Source organism: Salvia splendens, chromosome 4, assembly GCF_004379255.2.
Source record: "Salvia splendens isolate huo1 chromosome 4, SspV2, whole genome shotgun sequence".
Classification (NCBI taxonomy): domain Eukaryota; kingdom Viridiplantae; phylum Streptophyta; class Magnoliopsida; order Lamiales; family Lamiaceae; genus Salvia; species Salvia splendens.
Window position 1 is genome coordinate 12819218 of NC_056035.1, and position 21865 is coordinate 12841082.

The window sequence follows — 21865 nt, forward strand, 5'->3', positions numbered from 1 at the left end:
TGGAACAAAATCTGACATTTAATATACGTCGGTCCTAAAAAAAACATGCAATGTCAATTTTATACTAGTTCCGGTGTGGTCGAATCAAGAACGCGTTTTGCCTTGGAAAAATAATAACGCATGCATTGAAAACTAAGAGAGTAAAAAGAAAAACAAATACTAGTAGTATCAATTATCCATGGAAGAGCTTAACTTTTCAAAGAAATTGACGCTCTCAACCTGGCTTTGGAGGTTGAACCGATTCGTTTATTATGGAATTAAACCAACTGAACAAGTTTCAGCTGATTAGCATTCTCCACCATAGCCACAACAATGCGGTCACAAAAATTTCCAAGCATTATCATACAGAATGGGACCAGGAATGCAGGCAACAGGCGTCCCTACCTCAAATGTCTGCTAAAAAGGCTCAACCTCAATCCCATGATCGCGATACTTTCTCGCTAACTGTTGAACCGTACTGTGGTCCACCTTTACGGTACTGTATAAGAAACTCAGTTGGGTAGCCCTTCAGCTTGCGTGGCGTGATTCCCAGATCCTCAAATGTTAAAGCTGGTGTGCAGAAAAGAGTGAAGGTGAAAAATGTGTCTATGAGAACTCAATATTGGAATAAGTGGGAACCTTTTAACACACAATTAGAAAGACACCTACCATCATCAGAAACCACTGTATCAGTGGAAAGGGCTTCAATCTGATCAAGATTGAATATGGTAGGGACAGGCATTGGGAAGGGAACTTTGTTAAGCAATAATTCACGGGGTGTTGCAAGTACCTGAAACCAAACACGTCACCAAACAATTGTAGAAATTTTAGTAACATGATCCGGATCAAAACTAATTAGGGAGTGTTCACACTCGAAGTTAAATTTTAGAAACGAACTTCTTCATGAAACATGTAAATATGTCGCATCTTCATTCCATAACCAGATATGAATGCCTACCAACCCTCTACACCCAAAACCCCAAGACTGGGAAAGGGAAAAAAATATTAGAAAAGTTTACTTCCCACCAGGAAATCCCAACCAAATGAACCTGATACATAATGATATGGCCAATTAGGGGTGAAGGGAAAAAAAAGTTGAGAAAAAGTGTAGAAGGAAACTGTAGAGTGGATGATTGCATAAATTCTCTCTTGTAAAGTTGCCAATATTAACATCTTCTAGAATATGATAAAGCAAGGTACTTATCAATCTATCTTGAGCATACTGAATCTGAAGGCTGATACATTGTCACATTCCTGAGTTACAGAACAATGCACAAGCAAATGGCAAATGATATGGAAGTTGAAAAAGAAATCCTCATTCATATAGCACCTGCAAGAGGTGAGATTTACACAACAAAATATCTACATCATAGAAGTACAATTTTAAATCTTTGTTGAACATAACCAAAACATTGATCATCAAATTTTTGCGAATTTTTAAAATAGCATAAGCAAATGGCACATATTACAAAGAGAGGATGGGAGAAGAGTCACTACACTCCAGAATGAGATGAGATTGAAATTACATTATAATCTACAACAGATAAGTGATTAAAGATGTGCCTGAAGGACTTGCCTTAGCCACAGGAAAAGGAACTTTCACATAGCGAGGCCATTCACGAATGGTGTCATACATTAGTTCTGCCTGCAGTAATGCAAAATTTTTTATTAGTGTTACCAGGGAAAAATAAACAAAGAAAGGGGAATGACAGATTTTTCCCGAGCACGCTATCTGTTATTTGTTCTTTTGCGGGCAGGGAAGAGGTAGGTTCAGTGACATACTAGTTCATGAATAGTATAAATCTCTGGTCCACCAAGTTCATAAGTCTTGCCCATGCTGGATCCATCATCTTTTAAGGCCGCAATAATGGCAGAAGCAACATCAGCTACATATACAGGCTGAATTCTGTGAATGGCATGTTGGTAAGATATAGGTTTAACAATGACTAAGAATTCATCCAAATAAAGTTTTAGTAGAGCATACTTAGTTGATCCATCCCCCATAAGTGGGAGAAAGCTGTACTTTTTAGCAAAGTGTGCCCATGGGTTTAATATTCTATCCTCTGTACCAATCATCACAGCAGGTCTCATCACTGTGACCTGACAAATAAGGAGATCTATGAACAAAATAAAGCAATAATATATTTACGAGCACCACATTTTGGCCCCAGAAATAACAAGCATCAGAGTTACAGCAAAAGCAAAATATGATCATGATTGGTTTAAATACTTATGAGAAATCATACATACAACAACGAGGCTATAATCTTATAACTTAAATCATACATACAACAATGAGGCCATAATCTTATAACTTTGCTTCAAATATTTTAATGATCTATCTAGCGATTAGAGAAGAAGAACCAAGTAAACAAGCAATTCTAGATCCATGTGACACCGGAAAAATAGTGAAAATTTAACCTCGGGTAGCTCTCGTAAGATAGCTTCTTCAGCAGCTGCTTTAGCTTTAAGCATTCTGGATGGAGATGATGGTGATGCTCCCAAGCCTGAAACTTGGATGTATCTCATGATACCACCATGTTCTTTTGCAATCTGTGTATGTATGATGTGCCATCATTATACAGTTTGTCCACGAAGAAAAATGCCAGTAATTATGATGAATAAAAGTGGACAACAGAAGTGTGTTTCAAAAGCATTTTCTTCACTGAGAGTAAAATAACAATGTTATCAATCTCGTATGGCGGCTTATGGCGGTTCGCCTAAAAACCGCCACAGGGATATGGCGTATTAGTATGGCGGATATGGCGGTCAATAATTAAATAAATAAAATAATACTTATATATTTATATATAATTCAAAAATTAGAAAATAATTAAAATATAACATTTAAAACACTTTACACAATTAATAAAGTATAAAATACAACTCTAACTCCATGTTTCTTGCATAATGCCCCATTCCTAAATACAGTACACATGCAATGTTGTCAAAAGTCGGATATGGCAGTGTTATGGCAGCGACATGGTGCTATGGCGTTTTCCACCACTGAACGCCATGCCATAGCGCCATGGCGCCGCCATATCCGCTATTTGATAACATTGTAAAATAGTAAAACATTTTATCATAAAGATACATTTCCACCACATTCATTTGGCAATCAATAGGAAAGGGTTTTCTTTTGAATTATCAAGAGGAGCAACTTAGAGTGGAAAAGAATATACAAGAATAATGATGATTGACCACTGCCATATTCCATAACCAATTTAATTACCTTACTTGTAACACACATTTAGGAATTTTAAGATTTCAGCACCTTTCCATATGAAGTATGAACAAGTATATTAGTTTTTGGCAGTGAAAATGAAGATGAGCAACACCACGCATAAGAACAATTTCTATAAACCTTCTAATAGTAATAGCCCCATCTTGAGCTTCTCACTTCTTATAGAAGTCCAAAGATACTGAATTTAACAAGACAGAGTATGTCCTAAATTCAGTTTAACCTCAAGCAAGAGGAACTAATACAAGAGGTAATAAAAGGAGGGGACATGGAAACCTAACAGTATAAATAAGTCTATAGGTTCAACATACTGGATAAGTTCATAGTTCAAAGAAAGATAAAACACTCATAAGTTTCTTTGGAGGCTGACTATAGGGTGAACCAGAGTAAATTGGAAAATATATAGCAATACAACATACCACAGCAAGCTTCTCAGCCATATGATGGTTCACTTCCTCAAAACTAAAATTCCTTGTCTCGTACTCCCTTCCTGCTCGTAAAAACATTGAACACATAAAAATAATAGAAAAAGAAAATATTATAAGTTGGCATGTCATCATAAAATCATACCAATGAGGTTAATCACAACATTGGCCTTTGCCATCACTGCCTTTATAGAATTTTCATCTCTTGGATTATATTTCATGGGAACAATCTGCATGACGTGCAAAGTGTTAAATCTCAGAAATTTTAAGTAAAAACAATTATTGAGCTTCAATGACTTGGATATAAAAGACGATGCAAGAAGCCAGTCACCTGACCCAAATCACCCATCAATTTAAGGTGACGTTGAGAATCCTCAGGGCCTCGGAAAGGAACTAGCACTTGAGAACCCATCTTAGCTAACAACATAGAATGGAAAACATAACAAAGTAACGAAAATCAAAATGCAATCTTCAAAAGCATAACTGATTTAAGTTGAAAAACATGAGCCAAAAGCAAGAGTCAACAAACCAAGCTGTTGCACTAAATAGCGCCCAAGAAATCCTGTAGCCCCAAAGACTGTCGCGACAATGCCACTGTCAAACACCAAAAAAGCATTCCAACTTGCATCAGTTTGAGACATCCAAGACTAAAGAAAATGCAACCGCACCTAAACCAAGATGAAACTCAGGAGACTTAATATTCTCACATCTACCAATAATCTACAATCAAAATCCAAGGCATTCGCTAATGAAGCCATTTCTGAAACAAATACTTACCAGTAGAATCCATACACTGGCAATCAAAAAGAAATCTCTAGAATCAGGTCTAAACCAAATTAGGGATTTGAAAAATTAAATTACCTAACGGATGATCTTCCACCAGTGCCCTTGCGAACTAGATGACCCACGCCTTTGGTGGCAAGTGTAGAAGCGGATCTCGAATCACTTGCTCCATTAACTGAAATCCATGAACCACATTTACGAATTTGTTTTCGTTTCTTTTTAAAGATATTTCTGGAACTATAACGAGTACGAGCGCGTATAAATTCGGAGGAGTACTTACACCGATCGGAAAGAGGGATAAGCGATTTGAATGAGGCAATTTGTGCAGGTGATTGGTCGAAGTGGTGGTGGCGCAACCGCCGGTAAACGGACTGCATCTTTAATTCGACGGCGGAGTTTGAGACGAGCGAGGAAATGGGACTTCCCCTAGAATCGGAATTATATACCTTGGAACTTTGAAGAATATCGCATGAGCAAAGAGCGACTATTACTTATCTCATGATCTCATTCACTCTGTAAATGTCATTAGCTGAAAGTGTCATTTTAATCTTGGCTCGTTTATTATTAAGTTCAAACTTGAATTTTATTTAAAGTATCGTGATTCGTGACTCTTACAAATTTAATCCAATAATCTAAACAGTGAACGAGCTTTTTGGATTTACTTTACACTTGACATAGCAATTACTTTCTTTAAATTTAAATCATTTTATTCATAAATCATAGTAATATTATTATAACTCATTATTGGCGTGCTTCGATTATATTTTTTGTTGAAATATTATCCAAATCTTGTTAGTTTAGATATTTACTAAATTCAATTAGAATTATTATTTCACGCTGTACAATGTTTAATGAAGAAATTATACTTGCAATGATTTGCGATACATATCATTGTTTTGCAATACATATGTAGTGTTCTCTCCTCACAAAAAAAGTACTAGTAATCTGTAATTGTTGAAGACAAATCCGTTTTTTTTTCTTCCAAATAATGATAATGACTTGTGAATATATATAAACACCAGAATTTACTTTGAAGGTAAATAGTCTACAAGGGGCATTACATCAATAATTGACTCTAGTTTTATTGCTCTTGTAAAAATACAAAAGGCTTCATCTCTGCTTGGTCCTAACTAGAAACTTATTCCTCATATATACACACTGGAGGCTGCAGCAACTCTCCTTACTCCAAATATATCCCATCTCAGGTCAAACCCGTCTCGATTTTGCATTTCCATGTGGCCAAGGAGAGGATCCTTACATGCCGATGCTCATTTCCAGGATCGAGCTCTCTTCCTTTGCGATTTCCAGACATACAACGTGGGATTAGAAGTCGGGAATGCTACTCGATCTTGTTGAGTACTCAGAAACCAGCTTCATAAACATGGAAGACCTGTCCTCCAATAGTCGCGCTGGAGTGTCAAACTCTGCTACCCGACCTGCAAATCATTTACATGATTGAGCATTTGAAAGATTACATGATCAAACAAGCTCAAAATTGTTGAACAGCATACTGCTACCTTCCTATAATAAAAACGTTCGAAAGAATAGCTAAGTTGTAGAGCGTACCGTCACTGAGGACCAAAACCAGGTCACTATCGATGACTGTAGGAATACGATGAGCAATTGTACAGACAGTACAATTCTTAAACTCCGTTCTTATTATCTTCTGGATCAGGTTATCTGTGGCCGAGTCAACCGAGGCTGTTGCTTCATCAAGAACCAAGATTCTCGCCTGTTTGAGCAAGGCACGACCGAGAGACACTAGCTGCCGCTGCCCCACGCTCCAATTATCTCCACTTTCTAAAACTGTCAACATATACGAAAAAAGTAAGTCTCTTTGAGCCTTAGATTTTTCGTGTTTAGGTTGCCTAAGAAGATCACATCTAAGTAACATGGAGCATACCCGGTGTATCTAATTTATGCTCTTTCTGGCGAACTCTCTCTCCCAACTGAGACTTTTCAAGAGCCTGTGACATATATTACGTGTAAATGTTCACGGAATGACAACAAATGCAGGCATATGGAAAGTGAATGTACCTGCCAGATGGTGTGATCCGAATGCTCTTCCAGAGGGTCGAGGTTGCCTCTGATAGTTCCTTCAAATAATGTTGGCTCTTGGGGTATGATACTCAGGCGGCTCCTGAGATCATGAAGACCGACTGTAGAGATATCGATGTTGTCGATAATTATTCTACCACCTGCCGGCTCAATCAATCGAAATAGGGCCTGGATCAAGGTAGATTTGCCACTTCCTGTACGACCAACAATTCCAATTTTCATCCCACCAGGAATTGTGCAGGAGACACCATGGAGCACAATGGGAAGATTCTCCTTGTAGCGAACCTGAAATGGAAAAATAATAAAAATTCTCTCCCTCTTGCTCATCACACAAATCTTTTCCATGGTAGAATAGCTGCAAATCTTTCTTCACTGATGAATATAAAAGTGGGCTGATAACATTACAAAAGCACTAAATCTCAATAAGCATACCTTAAGATCAATAAGCTCAATTTGTCCATTCTCGGGCCAAGAGGATGGTGGACGAGAGTCTTCAATAACTGGTGGTGCTTCACTAGGTATTTGGCAGTATTGATGAATCCTTTCTATGGAGATGATTTTGTTTTCAAGCTTGCAAAAACTGAGAATCCATCTTGATAGACGTGCATTCAAGTTGAGGCCGTATGTCACTGCAAGGCCAGCCATACCTTTGGAGACAAATTCAGCATCAATAAATTATCCCGAGGTCTCCATTTATTTTCTTTAAAATCTTCTTTAAAACAATTAACATCAGAATTAGAGGAAGAATCTTAAGAGTGGTGTAACCAGTATGACCAGCAGTTTCATAACAATAAAAATGACACTACAAGTTTCTATAGGAATAGAATTCTATTATCTGATTTAAGTTGTTATGGAGGAAGGTTCTCAAAAGATCAGCAGACATGCATTTGATATATGAAAAGAAAGCCACTCACTTGGGTCTATAGCTCCCGGCGGGAAGCTCACGAGTAAGATCATGCAAAAAGCAAATACAAAAGTTGAGAGTAATTCCATGCGCAAGCAAAGCCACTCGATGGCTGCAAGACTGCAGAAGAACGGGCGAGCAAAGCAATCTAGAAGATACAGATTCCTCTTCATGAATCTTTTTTCTTGTCCAAAACCTCTGATATTAGCTGCTCCAGCAATGGATTCGGCAAAGAGATTTATCACTGGAGATTTCTGTATGCTAACAATGCGGACTAGTTCCCTGGATGAAGCCATATAGTATTTCTGCAGTTTTTTTAGCAATGTGAGATTCAACACAGTACTCCATGACATTTCATCAAAAGTAAACATGCATCATATTGGCATTCGATTTAAAATTCCTTTTAAGTTATTAATTTATTGTTTACTTGATGGATGCTTGATCATCAAAATGATGTAGAGGGTCAAAGGCTGAATCCCAGCTCACAACATGCTATGATAGCTTACCTGCATCCACAAGCAAGCAATTGCCATAGGGACAACGAGAAGCAAAACTTGCCAGGTAACTTGTGTCATCACTCCAACAATGCCAAGAAGTTGGATTGTCGTTGAAGCAAAGCCGCCTAGTCTGAAGGGAATATCAAGATCCACAACACTTTGATCAATTGACACCTGTCAGATTAAAGAAATCATTATAAAGATGTAAATGGTCTTGATAATGGACAATAGGGAAATAATTAAATATATCAACTCTTAAGAGCCTAAAGTTTTGAATAGAAGAAAGGTAGGAGGGGGGAAATTTTTCAGAGGAAGACATGTAAGTACGCGGTTCAGTATGCGTCCAGCTGGAGTAGAGTCGAAGAATGACATCGGTGCTCGAAAAACTGTCCTAAGCATTTTCGTAAATAATTTCTGCGCAGCCGCAAGACCAAAAGTAGCAACAAGAACAGCCCTGATGAATATGAAGCAGGAGCTGCCAAAAGCAAGTGCGGTATAAACAACAATAAGCTCCACATTAGTAGTTTTAGGTATGTCCCCTGTGGTTTGCGGATTTGCCCAAGCCATCCACCAGCTACTGGCTATTTGAAGGACCTGAAATAATGTTTGTGCGAGGATAATGCATGGAATCAGTAAGCCCTTATAAGCAGCTGTCATATATGAGAGATACACTTTCATGCTAACTCTTCCGCGCTCCCTTTCCTCTTCCTGCACGAGTTGTTTTCTTTTAGAACGTTTAACTTTCTTTTTTTCTTCGATTGCTTGCATATCTGAAGATGAGACATTTTGTTGGACTTCACTAGCCATTCCGGCAATATTGCTTCCAACAGAATTACATTTCTTACTCATGATCACCGAGCTATCAAGTGGATCATGTTTATCAGAATCTTCACATGACTGGTTGCAAAAATCCATGGCTTCAATGGCTTCATGATGAGCACACACAAGTGTGTTAAAATCTGTCCCTGCTTGCAAAAGCTCATCATATTTTCCAGCTTGAATGATACGGCCCTCCTTCAGAACCTGTCATAAAAGGAGGTGCAAAATCAGCAGAGAATAAGGAGCATTACACAACTTCAATACCATTGAGATTATGACATCTCTTAGTTTCGATGGGGATGCAGCATATGCACTATATTGTGGTCCATATCGAAGTCAGAAAGACATAAATAAAGATAAGACAATGCTAACATTTAAGGAAGCACGTTTATTAACAAGCTCAAGCCAGCTTATCCATAAGATTACATATGAAAGTTTCAAAACTCAACAGCGCAAGAACCAACTAGCAATTTTACTTGTTTAGCTTTTTTTAAAAAAAATGTAGCAGTTGAATCTCTACCAAAATCAAGTCAGCTGCAGGCAAAAATTCAACTTGATGAGTGACAAAGACAACAGTTCTTCCAGCTAGAGCTGTCAGTATATACTCCTGCAGTTTCACCAACAAAATAAAATATTAGCCAGGGTAATGGTTTTATCTTGGAAAAAAATTTAAAACCAGACCAACCTTAAATAACTCCGAGCCAGTATGTGCATCAACAGCACTGAAAGGATCGTCCAGTAAATATATGTCAGCATCATGATATAATGCCCGAGCAAGTTGTACTCGCTGCTTCTGGCCACCACTAAGATTAATACCTCTATCACCAATAATGGTTTGATCACCATGGTATAATAGCTCCAGATCTTTCTTTAGTGAACAAGCATGAATAACACCCTTGTATTTTGCCTTGTCCATTGGGCTCCCAAACAAGATATTTTCCTCTATATTTCCTGATTGTATCCAAGCTGACTGAGAGACATATGCAGCAGAACCACATGTTCTAACCTAGAAAAATCAAATATACCCATAAGTTGGTAACATGATTCAGTCAGCTGAAATTCCTGGAACTAAAATTTTGCAGTCGCAAAGAATAGGTGCCAAACAAGAAATAATAGTAGCATTAGACTCGAACTTACGTCGCCAGATATTTTCGGAATCTCACCAAGGATGCAAGAGAGAATGCTTGATTTACCCGAACCAACCACTCCGCAGACTGCTACACGCATTCCCTTCTCCACCCTTAATTGAATGCCTGACAGGGTTGGTGTTGGTGAAGATGGATCCCATGAGAACTCTCCATCATTGATCTCTATAGCCACATCGGAATGACCTCGTGGCAATGCGATAGTAGCATCTTCCTGCAGCTCTTCATCCTGCAAGAATCCCATGATTCGGTCAAGGGAAACTTTAGTCTGAGCCATCATGGAAACCAAGTCGGGGAAATTTCTAAGTGGCTCTTGCAGAATACGAAAAGTAGCCAGAGCAGAGAGAACACTGCCAGCTGTTAGCTGACCACCCAACAAAATGCAAGTTCCAAATGTAACAGCTGAGACAAATATAGGTGAGCTCCAGAAAATAAATGTGATGAAAGCCTGGGAGTAAAGCGCTTTCCTCAGATACTTAAATTCCACATTGCGCATGTCTTCTAGCTTGAGTCTGTATCTATCTTCCCATGCTTGCAACTTGAGGATCCTCATATTCTTAAGGCATTCTGAAGTCTTCCTCATCCTATCGTCTTTTGCCCCCATTAATTTGTCCTGGTATTCTTCCTGAACCCTTGCCAATGGAACAGTTGCAACGATTGACACAATGGTGGCAATAAGTGTGGCAACAGATGCGATTCCAACATTCTTGTATAAAATAGCAAGAGCAAGGATAATTTGGAGAGGAAGCATCCATATGTCATGAAGATACCAGGAATAGTCCCCAACTCTCTGAACATCAACTGCCATGTAGTTAACAATCTCACCACTAGTGTGACTTTGCCTAGCTGAGCTTGAAAGTTTGAGTCCCTTGCGGTAGACCATTGCCGTGAGAGCTGATCTCACATGCATACCCAAAATGTCGACACCAAGGTACCACTGCCGGGTTGTTAAGGTCTCCACCAACTTTGCAGTGAAAAATATTGCAGCAAGAATGTATCCCTCATGTGAGAAAGTCTCCCTCCCTCCTAAGTAATCCACAAAATAGCTAATCAAGTATGGGCCCACATAAGAAACTAAGGTGTTTACTCCTGCAAAAATAGCATTGCAGGCAGCCTCTTTCCAGAAAGTCTTGATGATAGCCCAAGCTAAAGAAGGCTGCGTCACAGGACCCTCAGCCTTCAACTTCTCACAATTAGAGTGCAATGCTTTATAGTTAGTCTTGGAACGATCTTTCTGCGCAAGAAGTGGAATATCCTTTAGTTCAAGGGGCCTCTTTGCCCCGGTTGAAAGAAGTGGATTCAACCAGGAAAGAGTAGCCAAACTAAAAATCCCAGCTTCACTGTACGGAGTAACTTTGAGACACCCTGCCTCTTCTTCAAGCAGTAGTGGCTCATGCAGATCAGGATTCCTGGGGACCTCAATGCCGGTGACACCCCTGATTGCATTAAAACATAAAAAAGCAAGAGCAGGAACGACAAAACAATTTGCCAAAACATGAGAATTCAAATGGTTTGATCCTTCTAACACAAATCCTCTGCTATCAACGTATAGAACAGACAGAGAAATTCCAAAAGATGCAATCCACCAAACTCTCAACAGCAATGGGAATTTCTCAGCAACTTTGCATTTTAGATAAAGAGCTGAGAAACTCAGCACAAACCAAGATAAACTCTGAACTGCAGGCAAGAGTACATAAGCCCAGTGTGTTCGATCACCCTTCCCTTGTGCAACCGCCTTAATTATACGAACACCGTCAAACCCCAGCACCAGAACTTGCACAAACAGGACATAGAAGCAGCAAGATACCGAAGCCTTGTAGCTGTTAGTGATCACAAAGCTCTGAATCTGCTCACCACTATCCACAGAAGTCCTGTTGGAGTCCTCTTTCCTCACTCGAATCCGGCCTAGACAGACCCCAACCTGCCTCGCGGAGACAACAGAGAGAAACACGAGCAGCAGAGTCAAGTTGATGCAAATTGAGGCTAATTCGAGGACAGGAACATGGAGAAAGGAGCCGAGGAGGTGGTTTTGGGGTGTGGGTTGAGCATTCAATACAAGATTGATATCCATAACAATCTTTACAGATATCAATCTTCAAACCTAGAAAATGACGGAATCCGATGACTAGGAGACGGAGTGCAATTAGTGTGATATTAATGCGATTCAACAAAAATGTGATGATGGGCGAGAGATCAAAATCGAATCGTGTAAAGGGCATTTCACCATCTGGCAATACGATTCAAAGCTAATGCCAAGTCGCGGAGAGAGAATCTGCACATTGAAAACAAACTCTGTTTTTATCATCAAAACCAACACAGAAACCAACAGAAATGTGCAGGAGAGTGGGAAGGTGGCGAAACCTCTCCCTCCTCCTCTCTCTCTTCTCATTCATGTTACATGTGTAGATATCTCTATAAACATTTATTATATTCTATCCCATCCATTAACGTTAAAATAGTGGAGCAAGAATCGAATTTGATATAAACCCATGACATAAAATACCAAAATCTGACCTGGGCTTGAGGCAAATTGTTGATGAGCTATGGATCATGAAGATGGGAGAGAAACCGAGAAAACACACCCCACAAATCCACAGCTAGCCTAGTAGTGATGATAGCAGTGGAATTTCTGAAATGGGGTTTGATAATTGTTGATCAGAGAAACAAAACAACTCGCATTGCCCAACATTAGTCTATTTATAGGTGTAGGTTTATGGAGTAATTATTACTTAATCATCCATTATTTTTTACATTAATATATTCGACATGCATCACAGGAATATTACGTAAAGGTTATCAAAATATACTCCGTACTCAGGTGACAAGCAAAGCAGTTATTCTGTGACTACTGTTGAGACTCTACTTTTAGAACATATTTTTTGAATATTCTCGTTAAAGGTGAAAATTCCTCAAATCTGAAAGTTTATTGTATTGCTAAATCTAGTATAGTTTCCGTATTCAATTGAACAGATTAAATTTTACGTACAAATATAATAAATACTATTTTCTTTCTCATTTCATTTTATATCTAAGTACTACTATCTTGATTCTTGAGGGTTGAATACGTTGGTCTAAAATGGCAGTAAATAGCAACAAAAAAAAAGTACTCCTCACTGCCCCAAACTACTTACTACTACTTTTTTATAGTATCGATTTAAAATTTGAGAATATCTTTGATTTATTTTGTTAAATTTCATGTATAAAAGTCCATCGTATCAAGGAGTAGTATATTTCTCTCAACAAAATCTCAACTAACTGGCAAAAAAATTGACTAGTTCCTCGCGTTTCTACATGCTGTGAGTGAAGGAGCTTGGAATGAAAAGGTGAGAAAATATTAGATTGTCATGGTATACTAAGGTGGCAATCCAATTTAGTATGTCCTATCAATAAATTTTTACATGTAGATTCCAATTTCAACTAGATGCATAACAATATGAAAACATACGTATTCATTTTTTTTTCAAAAAAACCATTAAAATCAATTGAAAATATGCCAAAATAATTGACAATCATAGACGTAATATTTATAAAATATACACATACAAAATCCTAAAGTGAAGTATGAGGGAGAAAGAGAAAATGTGAATAAAGTATGAGAGAAAAATATAAAAAGTGATTAATAAATATGGACTTGCTTTCCATTTATAGTTCTACTCTTGTCTTGTTACAATTACAAGTGATTGATTTATATTGAGTACGAGATCTTAGAAATTGTTATTTATCGAGTTAGATGGGAAGATTAAAATAGGATAGAGAGGATAAAGTGGATGAGAGAAATAAAGAGTACAGCTATGAGAAATAATAAAGTAATATAAATTATATATTTTATTTTTAGTTATAAATTGATTGCTTAGCCTAGTAGGAAGTGGTTTTTATAAGCACGTGGATTTGGAACCCTCCTTATCTTAGTCTTGAATCATAAAAAAAATAAATGTAAAATCATTGTTAATTAGTCTTTCAAAAAGTCAAAAAAAATTGTATGACTAAGAGCTAAGAGGTAACAGGTTACAGGACAGCTACAGCGAACGCCTTCATAATGTAATTAATTATACTACTACTTTAGATATTTGATTGTTATTTTTTCAGATCAAGGCAAGATTATGAAATTGAGCAATTAAAGAACAATTTCCCTTTCGAAAATGCGAAATTTTCTAATGAATTCACAATTCAGATTTGACCTTACGTGATTAATTAAAAAGAAGAAAAGCGAAAAAAATCACGAGCTTTACAGTCTAGTTTCCACTAAAACTTTTTTATCTTCTAGTAGTAATCCTATTTATTAATATGGATGATAGTATTACACATAACGTGACATGCAACGTGTACTTCCACAAGCATATTATATGATGAGTCATATTGCATATGCCTATGCCTATGCCTACAGAAAGTGGATATCTACGAACTCTCATACTTTCATGATAGCATCAGATTTTTTTTGGTGCTAAAATAAGAAATAAAATATTACTAAAGGAAATTAGTTTGTTTTGTTATTGTTGTTGCATGAATATTATTTTAGTAGAAAAAATATATTGTGATAGTTACGTAAATTAAGAAAAAGTAGATGAAATATGATTTGCAATTTCAAGTACAAAAAGATACTCCTAGTTTAAGGGAAACAATTGAGCTATTATTATGGCATTTGATTATTTCAACAAGAGTAGCAACTGACAATCTGAACTCTCATCTTTAATCGTGACAAAATGCCAAAAAAATAATAAAATTGGACACATTTAGTGAGCTATTATCAAGGAATGGTGAAATATAATTTGGATAGTAGAAGAGTTTGAGTGTGCGATTTCAAAAGCTGCACCCACGCCTTGTCTCTCTATTCGTTCTCAATGCACATGAGACGATAATCTGACAAAACGCTGAATTGCTGTGTCTCTACAAATAACTGCAAAACACACATTAGTTTTATTTATGTCTAAAGAAGTGGAATGAAACCAAGCTAACTTTTTCAATCTTGACTTGGAATGAATAAGATATGAAATTGAAAATTGAGAGGGAAATGATAGAGATCAAACAACCACATTTACAATGAAATGGTGATTGGTGAAGCATGTACCTTGATAAAAGGCTGGTCTTTTATGGGGAATGAATCAATATAGCTGTCCTTAATAAGTATTGCAACCTGAAATGAAACAATCAACTCTTATCAAACACTCACTACACACCTGATTATACTTTGAGATACAGACATGTACGCAATATGACCTTCTGATTGGATTGTACATTTGTGATCGTGTGTAACCTCAAATCCGAGCAAATCGATTCCAGATATTTCCTCAACACGGTTACAAATTTAATGGCGAATCTAGACTGCAAGTCAAAATATGTATTTAATGAAGAGACAGCATATAAATGAAACAAGAGCATACTAGAAAATAATGTTCAGCTCCTAATGATAGTGAAAAGGAAGACAATTTGAGTTGGCTCAGGCTGTACCTGCACTGCATCACATTTATAAACTGGATGTCTTGGAGCATCAGCGTCTTCACACGACAGCTTCGAGTGGATAGGCCTAAGTTCCGAAACAAGCCATTGGTGTCGGGGGAGTTTAGGAAGACTACAAGAAGTCACCTAGACCAGATAATGCAATAATACAGATTTTTATTACACAGTAAACATTCAAGGAAGCATAAGAGCAAAAAGATAATGCTATATGGGCATCAAAACTTCCTGCATAAGATTAATGGATTAAAATGTAGAAAACATAAAATAGATTTTAGATCTATCTAGTGGTCCACCAGTGGATCTGATGTATTAATGCATAGAAATTGGACTTACATGGTCGTTCATTAGATTAATGTGAACAAGATTAGGAGATCTTCGTTTCAGATCAGTTAGTTTATGCTGTGTGCCGACCTGCATGGAATTTTTGAATAATAGTTTTTTGAAATACAGGTGTTCAGAAAAAAAAAACACATTTTATAGAATCAACTAAAACTCACAATGAATGGAACAGGAGCATCCAGAAAATCCACCATCCTCGCTGGTAGAATCTGCAGAAACAGATAAAATCATAGGATGGTTCACATCTAAACAAGAAACATTTGTGTTTATATAAACTTAAGGATACAACATAACTATATAAGTGGTAGTAGTAAATAGTGATCGTGAGGGAAAGGAAACAAAATATACATGGTAAACTTACCGGAAGAAATAAACTCTGCCACTCAAATGGACGAATCATGGGGATGACGGACAACACCACAGCTGATAGAATACCCTTGTAGAGAAACAAGAAAACAAAAGGTAGTTACTTCTTTAAAATGTGAAAAGGAGAACTCCTAGTTTTCTCTATTTCAAGGGGAGAAAGAGTACCAGGTTTGGGCACATCATTATAATTTGTTTCTCCAACAATACACCAGTGATCAAGGTAAGGATCTAGACACAGGAAACTCATCAGACTCGTGAATTTCATAAATAGCATTAAACTTAACAAACATTTTGTAGTAAATCTAGCCAATTCTTACAGGAGATACTATCTTATAATAGTATTAAAGGAAGGTAGTATAAGTGCTTAAAGTAATTCTGCTAGAATCAGGAGAAAATGAACAAAAAGAGGTTAAAACTACATAACAAGAACAAAAATCAAAGCGGCCCATATTTCAACAAAGTTTTCTGTAATTAGCATTTCTTTTGCAGAACATCGTCTTCCAGCATGATCTGAGGATCAGTAACGGTGTCCTATAGAACAAAGCATTGCTCCTTCATGGAACATAGATGGAAAGTACCAAATTGACTACTACGATGAACTATAAAGTTAGGTTATAATTGGAGTGTTTGGTGTTGTTCTGCTCAGAATGCTCACTTCAGATATATTTCACGGAAAAGATCACCTACTAATTCAAACACAACAATAAAAAATAAGGATTAAAAGTTTAAAAGGGATTACACTGTCAAGAGAAAGAACTCGACATATTGTAGATATTGACCATAGAGAGATTGAAGAAGCTTCCTCGGCATTAGCTAATTTTAACTTGACCTTCAAAATTAGAAAGTATTAGTAAGAATGGTTTTCTAATGCACAGGCTGGTACACCAAAAGCTGAATAATCATTTGACAATCTAACCTCAGAATCTTCCTTAGAAACTTTCGTTATTTTTTCTATATACTTATCAGAATACCCAAGGTCAGCAGCGGAGAAACGTCGAAACTCAATGGGCTGCATATGCTCCAGCGGCTGAAAATTGACTTTGCTTCCTCTTTCAGGAAGATTAAGACGATGATAGCCACAAACTATCTGTAGCAAATCATTCTTATTTTCCTGACATAGAGATTTCAGAAACGAGCTGGCTTGAGCATGAGAAGTCGAGAAATGGCAATCTAAATACAAGATATATAGCTTAGGAAGCGTTACTGAAGGCATTATAAACTCACCCTTGACCATTCCATTATCACATCATCAGTTGGATCTTCGTCCTGGCTAGTGGAACCATCATCTGACGCCATACTTCTAGCTGGACTGCCAAAACAAAGTATATTTTAAGAAAAAAAGTACTGAGAAAAACAAAAGATGGTAATTGTGTTTGAACTAACTCAAAATATTATAGACAGGTGGATGTATATTTGTATGGAAAGCCCAAGTAAATTGTTCTGTCACCTAAACAAGGATTCGAGACTCCGAATGCTTGTTACTGATTGGTTTCCCAAATTCGCAGATGGACTATCAATGTTCTTGCTAGATGGACTATCAATGTTCTTGCTAGATGGACTATCAATGTTCTTGCTACTATCCTTATCCAAATCCTTGATTTGGCAATTCTCTGATGCATCACTGGCCGTAGCACTCCTAGGAGAATTTTGACACCTTGATGATGCCTCCGTATCAGATATAATGCCTGCTGCTGCTGCAGCAAGAGTAGCAGCATGTTTAACGGGGATTGCAGAGGCCATCCAGTTTGTGTCACTTGCAGAACCAGGAGGTTTCACATTTGAATGCTGTTTTTGCATAGATGGAGGAGGTTCAGAGGAAGCAACAGCCATTTCTTCAACAAAGCTAGTAATCCGATTCAGACGATCTTGTGCAACCATGCTGCATACAGGCCACGGAACATGAAAATAATTAAACAGAATCAAGAGTTGGATGTCCATTAAGTTAGATAAGACTTCCGAGACAGAGAAATCCAGAAAGTTGTTAACACGCATACCTGTTCAGTATCTGATAATGTAATCCGAACAGCGGCACCTTTGTCAAGATACAATAACAACGAGGAGCAGCAATCAACCACCTGCTGCCGACAGAATTTGGTTGAGGAAGAGGTGATCGAGACCCATATATGGCAGGTGGCCTCTGAACAACCTCTTGAACTCGCAAGCAAACACCGTAAAGTGTTGCATTGCCTGCTACCTGCATTAGGCACAAAGAACGTCTTCATAAAACCTTGCCAACTCTAATACAAGAATACAGAGTATTTTGAGAAGAAACATTGATAGTATAATAATTCTTCTGTCAAGGAATGGTAGGAGAAAAGATAAACTTGGACTTGCCTTTAGTGAAAATATAAATGAGAAATCATCTCTGGTCAAGTGTTCCTGAGGACAAATCAAACCAAACAAATAAATTATGTTTCGTCATAGCAAGTCATAAATTCAATTAATTGAAGGGGATATCTGAATTCTTAAGTGCTAAGGAGAGTACATATGAATGTATTTGGTGCATACCTGTCCATAAACAAGCCCATTCAACTCACTTAATGATGGTGATCTCTCCAGTACACGAGCCTAGGTGAAAAAAGGGGTAGACATTAGGCAACATAAAGTTAGAAACTAATCGAAATTGCACAACAGAAATAAGAAGCTCCAGCAACTTGAGTCGATGGGTTATTTGCAAATAAGTTCTTTACTTCCAAGGTCTAACATCTTATATTTTTAATATGCAGATATTTTATCTTCAAATAAGCAAAATCACATATGAACAGCAAAACCAACATAAAGGCTGGTTGAACATTTTGAAGCAGATATATCGACTTCCTTAGGAAAATCAAATAGAAATATAACTCCCAAACTGCATCTCAACAGTGGCAACCAACAAGAAATGTCTGTCAGCACAGCCAAAGGTCTATATTATTGGTTTATTAAATACACAAGAACTATTATGTCAAAATGTTAACGAAAATCTTTCGTGTACAACAACATATTATGAACTCCAAACAACAATTGTATGCTTATTTGGAAAGTATTGCTCTAATACAGAATATGACTCAAAACAAAGATATTGATGTATTCCTCAACATTAAGAAAAACAGCCAGAGTTACAGAGCAAGTTCATATGACGGTGACCATAAATAAAACAAAGTTACCAAAAGTGATGTGTACGAATGTCAAAGTGTTACATGTATTGAGTGACTCGAGTCATACCCGTATTTCAAAATATTCAAAAACTTAAGAAATCTTATGTCCATATTTAGAGGATTTTGAGAAATCACATACCTTAACACCTGAAGGAAAGCAAAATGCAGCAAGATCCTGTAATTGCAAATCCAACTTCTTTCTAGGAGGATACATAAAGAGCACCTATTGGATACAAATCGGAAAAAAAATTCAGCACCCTAAATACAGTTTCACTCAGTAAAGCCAACACTAAGCACAAACAGTTTCTGAGTGAAGCACATAGGTTCACTGGATAGACTATACTTTGCATAAAATTTGTATGGTTACATCTACTATGGGGGGAGCTTCTAAAGTAGCATCGGATCAAAACCAAAGGAAAATATATTCTCTGCGTAGACTACAAAAAAAAAGAGCAATCCAAAACCAGAACCATACATGAAAACGATGGTGCTCATGTAGCATACTACGATTACTTGGATAGTACTAAAGCTTTTGTTACCATCCGTAAGCAACCAACCTGAGGTTCCATCATTGGGAACTTGGGGGGCCGAAGTGGCCGCATGTTGAATTCGCTTGTTTCAATTTTTTTCATTTGTTGCTCGAATTTCTTTCCCCTTATATATGCATCCTCGACAAACTCAAGCTTGGCATCTGGTTGGAGCCCCACAACAACAAAGTGTTCAAAAAGCGAGGATGGCTCTTGAAATACGTCAGTACCCTACAATCAAACTCGTGTGATGTATCCTCAATCTCGACAAGAAGCAATCATGCACCAATAAGTACCAAATTACCAGCAAAGCCAACTACCAGGCATACACAAATATTATTATTGTAATATAGATAGAAAGATACAAGAGAACCCTTGAAACTAATATAGAGAAAATGGCTTTATGATTAAAACTTGTCCCTTCCAACATTATGCCTGACTAAGAGCTTTAAAATTCAGATAGTATAATTTTTCCTCAGACTAGAAACAGATCTAGAAGGCACAAAGATTGTACGAGTATGAGAACTTGCGGCTGTAACTAAATTATACAAAACAACATATTAACAAGTAAAGAAAAAAAAGTGAGAGAGGGATGAAGAGACCATAAAATTTTGAAGAAGTAGAGTGGAGTATGTTGACAACTAGACTAACAATGGTGTGAGGCTACATACCAATGCTTTAGAGTTAAGTTGATACCACTGCCTTTTCTGATTAGCCAGAATCTCAGGATCGAAAGATGAATACTGGCTATCATCACGTGAACAACGGCCATTCATGTGCAAAGCCCTTTGCATATGGCCCTTCAGCCTTTGGAAATTACTGGTGCTACCGCTTGGATTATGATATGAAGTGACTATTTCACTTCGCGAGCGCCTATGCCTTGGTACTGACTGCAAAGTTGGAGTATTAGCTGGATAGGCATGGTGCCATGCCTCACCTGCCATTCTGACTGCCTCCTTGGACAACTGCTGCAACACCTCAATCGGTGATGGTGGTTCAGACCAGTCATCCTGAACAACATCATTTTCTCTCGCCCCCATTTCCACAATGATTTTGCCTCTAGTATTATGCAGTTATTATGAAGCAAGCATCCTCTACCATTATTTCATACTTATGTCTTCAAAACTCAAACAACTTCCTCATCACAGAACTGCCCAGCCACAAAATTCTCAACATCCGAACAACTAATGATCATCCTTATTATAAACGTTGTAGCAAGATCAATGTTTCACAATTAGGTGTGCATTGGTCGCCCTGTTGCCAAGAAAAAGAAAAAGATGGATCTTTACAGTCTCTGGAATCAATTAATTGCACAAGCTTTAGGGGAAAATATTAGGTTTGGCAAATTTTCATAAATTTGTCACCAATTCAAATGATCATGACATCTCTCTCTGGTAATTCAGAAGGACAAGATATATGAAATTAGAAAAAATAAATGCACGTAATTTCCCTGTTCTTTCCACAGCATTGGTACTGGCGACATTTGCATACATGTAGATAAACATATTGCCTACATTTGATTATGTAATTCTCCTACGCCCTAAAAAGGTATCCATTGAATCCACAAAAATGAATGAATATGCAGTGATGAAGAATCGCGATCTCTGTACCTTTTTGATCGTTATTAATTTTGGAATTCTATTCTTGAAGAATGGTTTCGTTCTGCTTGTACCTTTTGATCATGCAATGCAGAAGAGGGAGGTTATTTATGCGAAATGCAGAATTTCCTGAAACTCGAACTACCCACATTACATAATTGCTACAAAACAAAATAATACTACTACAAATATAGAAATATTTATGGAAGTGTAACTAACTAACGCTTTAGTGATTGTGTGCATGTACGTACGTAAATTGTACATAATATCTATGGGGTATTAAGATGAACCCTCTTTATTGTGACATCATACCACCATTTTATGCCATTGGATCTGAAAATCGTGTGCTTGTCAAGTTGCAATGTGGTAAATCAATTTAAAATGCGGAGGGGTAAAATATGAAATTTCTAATTTTACATTACCCGATTGTAGTGTTATTCATTGAATATTGCGGTCTTACCCAACAATATTGCAGTTTACCATGCCAACAATATCTAATATATTGGACTGCAATATCTAATACGCTAGACTGCAATCTATAGATTGTATTGTAGCGTTTATTATATTGCAGGATATGTGATGTCACAGTGTCA

General features: G+C 37.3%; 3 protein-coding genes across 3 annotated transcripts; all 3 read right to left on the minus strand.

Moving 5' to 3' along the window:
• Positions 1 to 141: 141 nt before the first annotated feature.
• LOC121798647 (NADH dehydrogenase [ubiquinone] 1 alpha subcomplex subunit 9, mitochondrial-like) lies at positions 142 to 4866 on the minus strand. The gene is made up of 12 exons (XM_042197746.1): positions 4709 to 4866; positions 4507 to 4603; positions 4175 to 4239; positions 3977 to 4062; positions 3791 to 3875; positions 3640 to 3710; positions 2401 to 2532; positions 1964 to 2079; positions 1762 to 1885; positions 1556 to 1624; positions 649 to 769; positions 142 to 549 (listed from the first exon to the last, which is right to left on the minus strand). The coding sequence occupies exons 1-12, from the start codon at positions 4803 to 4805 to the stop codon at positions 413 to 415; spliced, it is 1200 nt and encodes a 399-aa protein (XP_042053680.1). The 5' UTR covers positions 4806 to 4866; the 3' UTR covers positions 142 to 412.
• A 570-nt stretch (positions 4867 to 5436) lies between these two features.
• On the minus strand, positions 5437 to 12506 carry LOC121798648 (ABC transporter C family member 5-like). Its single transcript, XM_042197747.1, has 12 exons — positions 12366 to 12506; positions 9844 to 12123; positions 9392 to 9712; positions 9227 to 9313; positions 8215 to 8910; positions 7897 to 8061; positions 7401 to 7695; positions 6919 to 7133; positions 6466 to 6771; positions 6332 to 6395; positions 5995 to 6234; positions 5437 to 5864 (listed from the first exon to the last, which is right to left on the minus strand). The coding sequence occupies exons 2-12, from the start codon at positions 11920 to 11922 to the stop codon at positions 5752 to 5754; spliced, it is 4581 nt and encodes a 1526-aa protein (XP_042053681.1). The 5' UTR covers positions 11923 to 12123; positions 12366 to 12506; the 3' UTR covers positions 5437 to 5751.
• A 1964-nt stretch (positions 12507 to 14470) lies between these two features.
• On the minus strand, positions 14471 to 21402 carry LOC121800679. Its single transcript, XM_042200198.1, has 19 exons — positions 21285 to 21402; positions 20346 to 20928; positions 19705 to 19905; positions 19287 to 19370; positions 18519 to 18578; positions 18345 to 18389; positions 18005 to 18204; positions 17458 to 17889; positions 17235 to 17319; positions 16927 to 17121; positions 16750 to 16839; positions 16176 to 16238; positions 16006 to 16080; positions 15803 to 15853; positions 15639 to 15716; positions 15297 to 15431; positions 15066 to 15170; positions 14917 to 14982; positions 14471 to 14745 (listed from the first exon to the last, which is right to left on the minus strand). The coding sequence occupies exons 2-19, from the start codon at positions 20712 to 20714 to the stop codon at positions 14677 to 14679; spliced, it is 2403 nt and encodes an 800-aa protein (XP_042056132.1). The 5' UTR covers positions 20715 to 20928; positions 21285 to 21402; the 3' UTR covers positions 14471 to 14676.
• Positions 21403 to 21865: the final 463 nt, after the last annotated feature.

Coding starts and splice junctions, on each gene's coding strand:
- LOC121798647 (XM_042197746.1), bottom strand. CDS start 4,805: ATGCAGTCCGTTTACCGGCGGTTGCGCCACCACCACTTCGACCAATCA. Junction 4,240..4,506: donor GGTGGAAGATCATCCGTTAG/GTAATTTAATTT, acceptor GGTGTTTGACAG/TGGCATTGTCGCGACAGTCT. Junction 3,876..3,976: donor TGATGGGTGATTTGGGTCAG/GTGACTGGCTTC, acceptor CACGTCATGCAG/ATTGTTCCCATGAAATATAA.
- LOC121800679 (XM_042200198.1), bottom strand. CDS start 20,714: ATGGGGGCGAGAGAAAATGATGTTGTTCAGGATGACTGGTCTGAACCA. Junction 18,205..18,344: donor CATTTATATTTTCACTAAAG/GCAAGTCCAAGT, acceptor TGCCTAATGCAG/GTAGCAGGCAATGCAACACT. Junction 17,890..18,004: donor CATTATCAGATACTGAACAG/GTATGCGTGTTA, acceptor GCCTGTATGCAG/CATGGTTGCACAAGATCGTC.
- LOC121798648 (XM_042197747.1), bottom strand. CDS start 11,922: ATGGATATCAATCTTGTATTGAATGCTCAACCCACACCCCAAAACCAC. Junction 8,911..9,226: donor CTGCAGCTGACTTGATTTTG/GTAGAGATTCAA, acceptor CTTTTATGACAG/GTTCTGAAGGAGGGCCGTAT. Junction 6,235..6,331: donor GCATAAATTAGATACACCGG/GTATGCTCCATG, acceptor ATATGTTGACAG/TTTTAGAAAGTGGAGATAAT.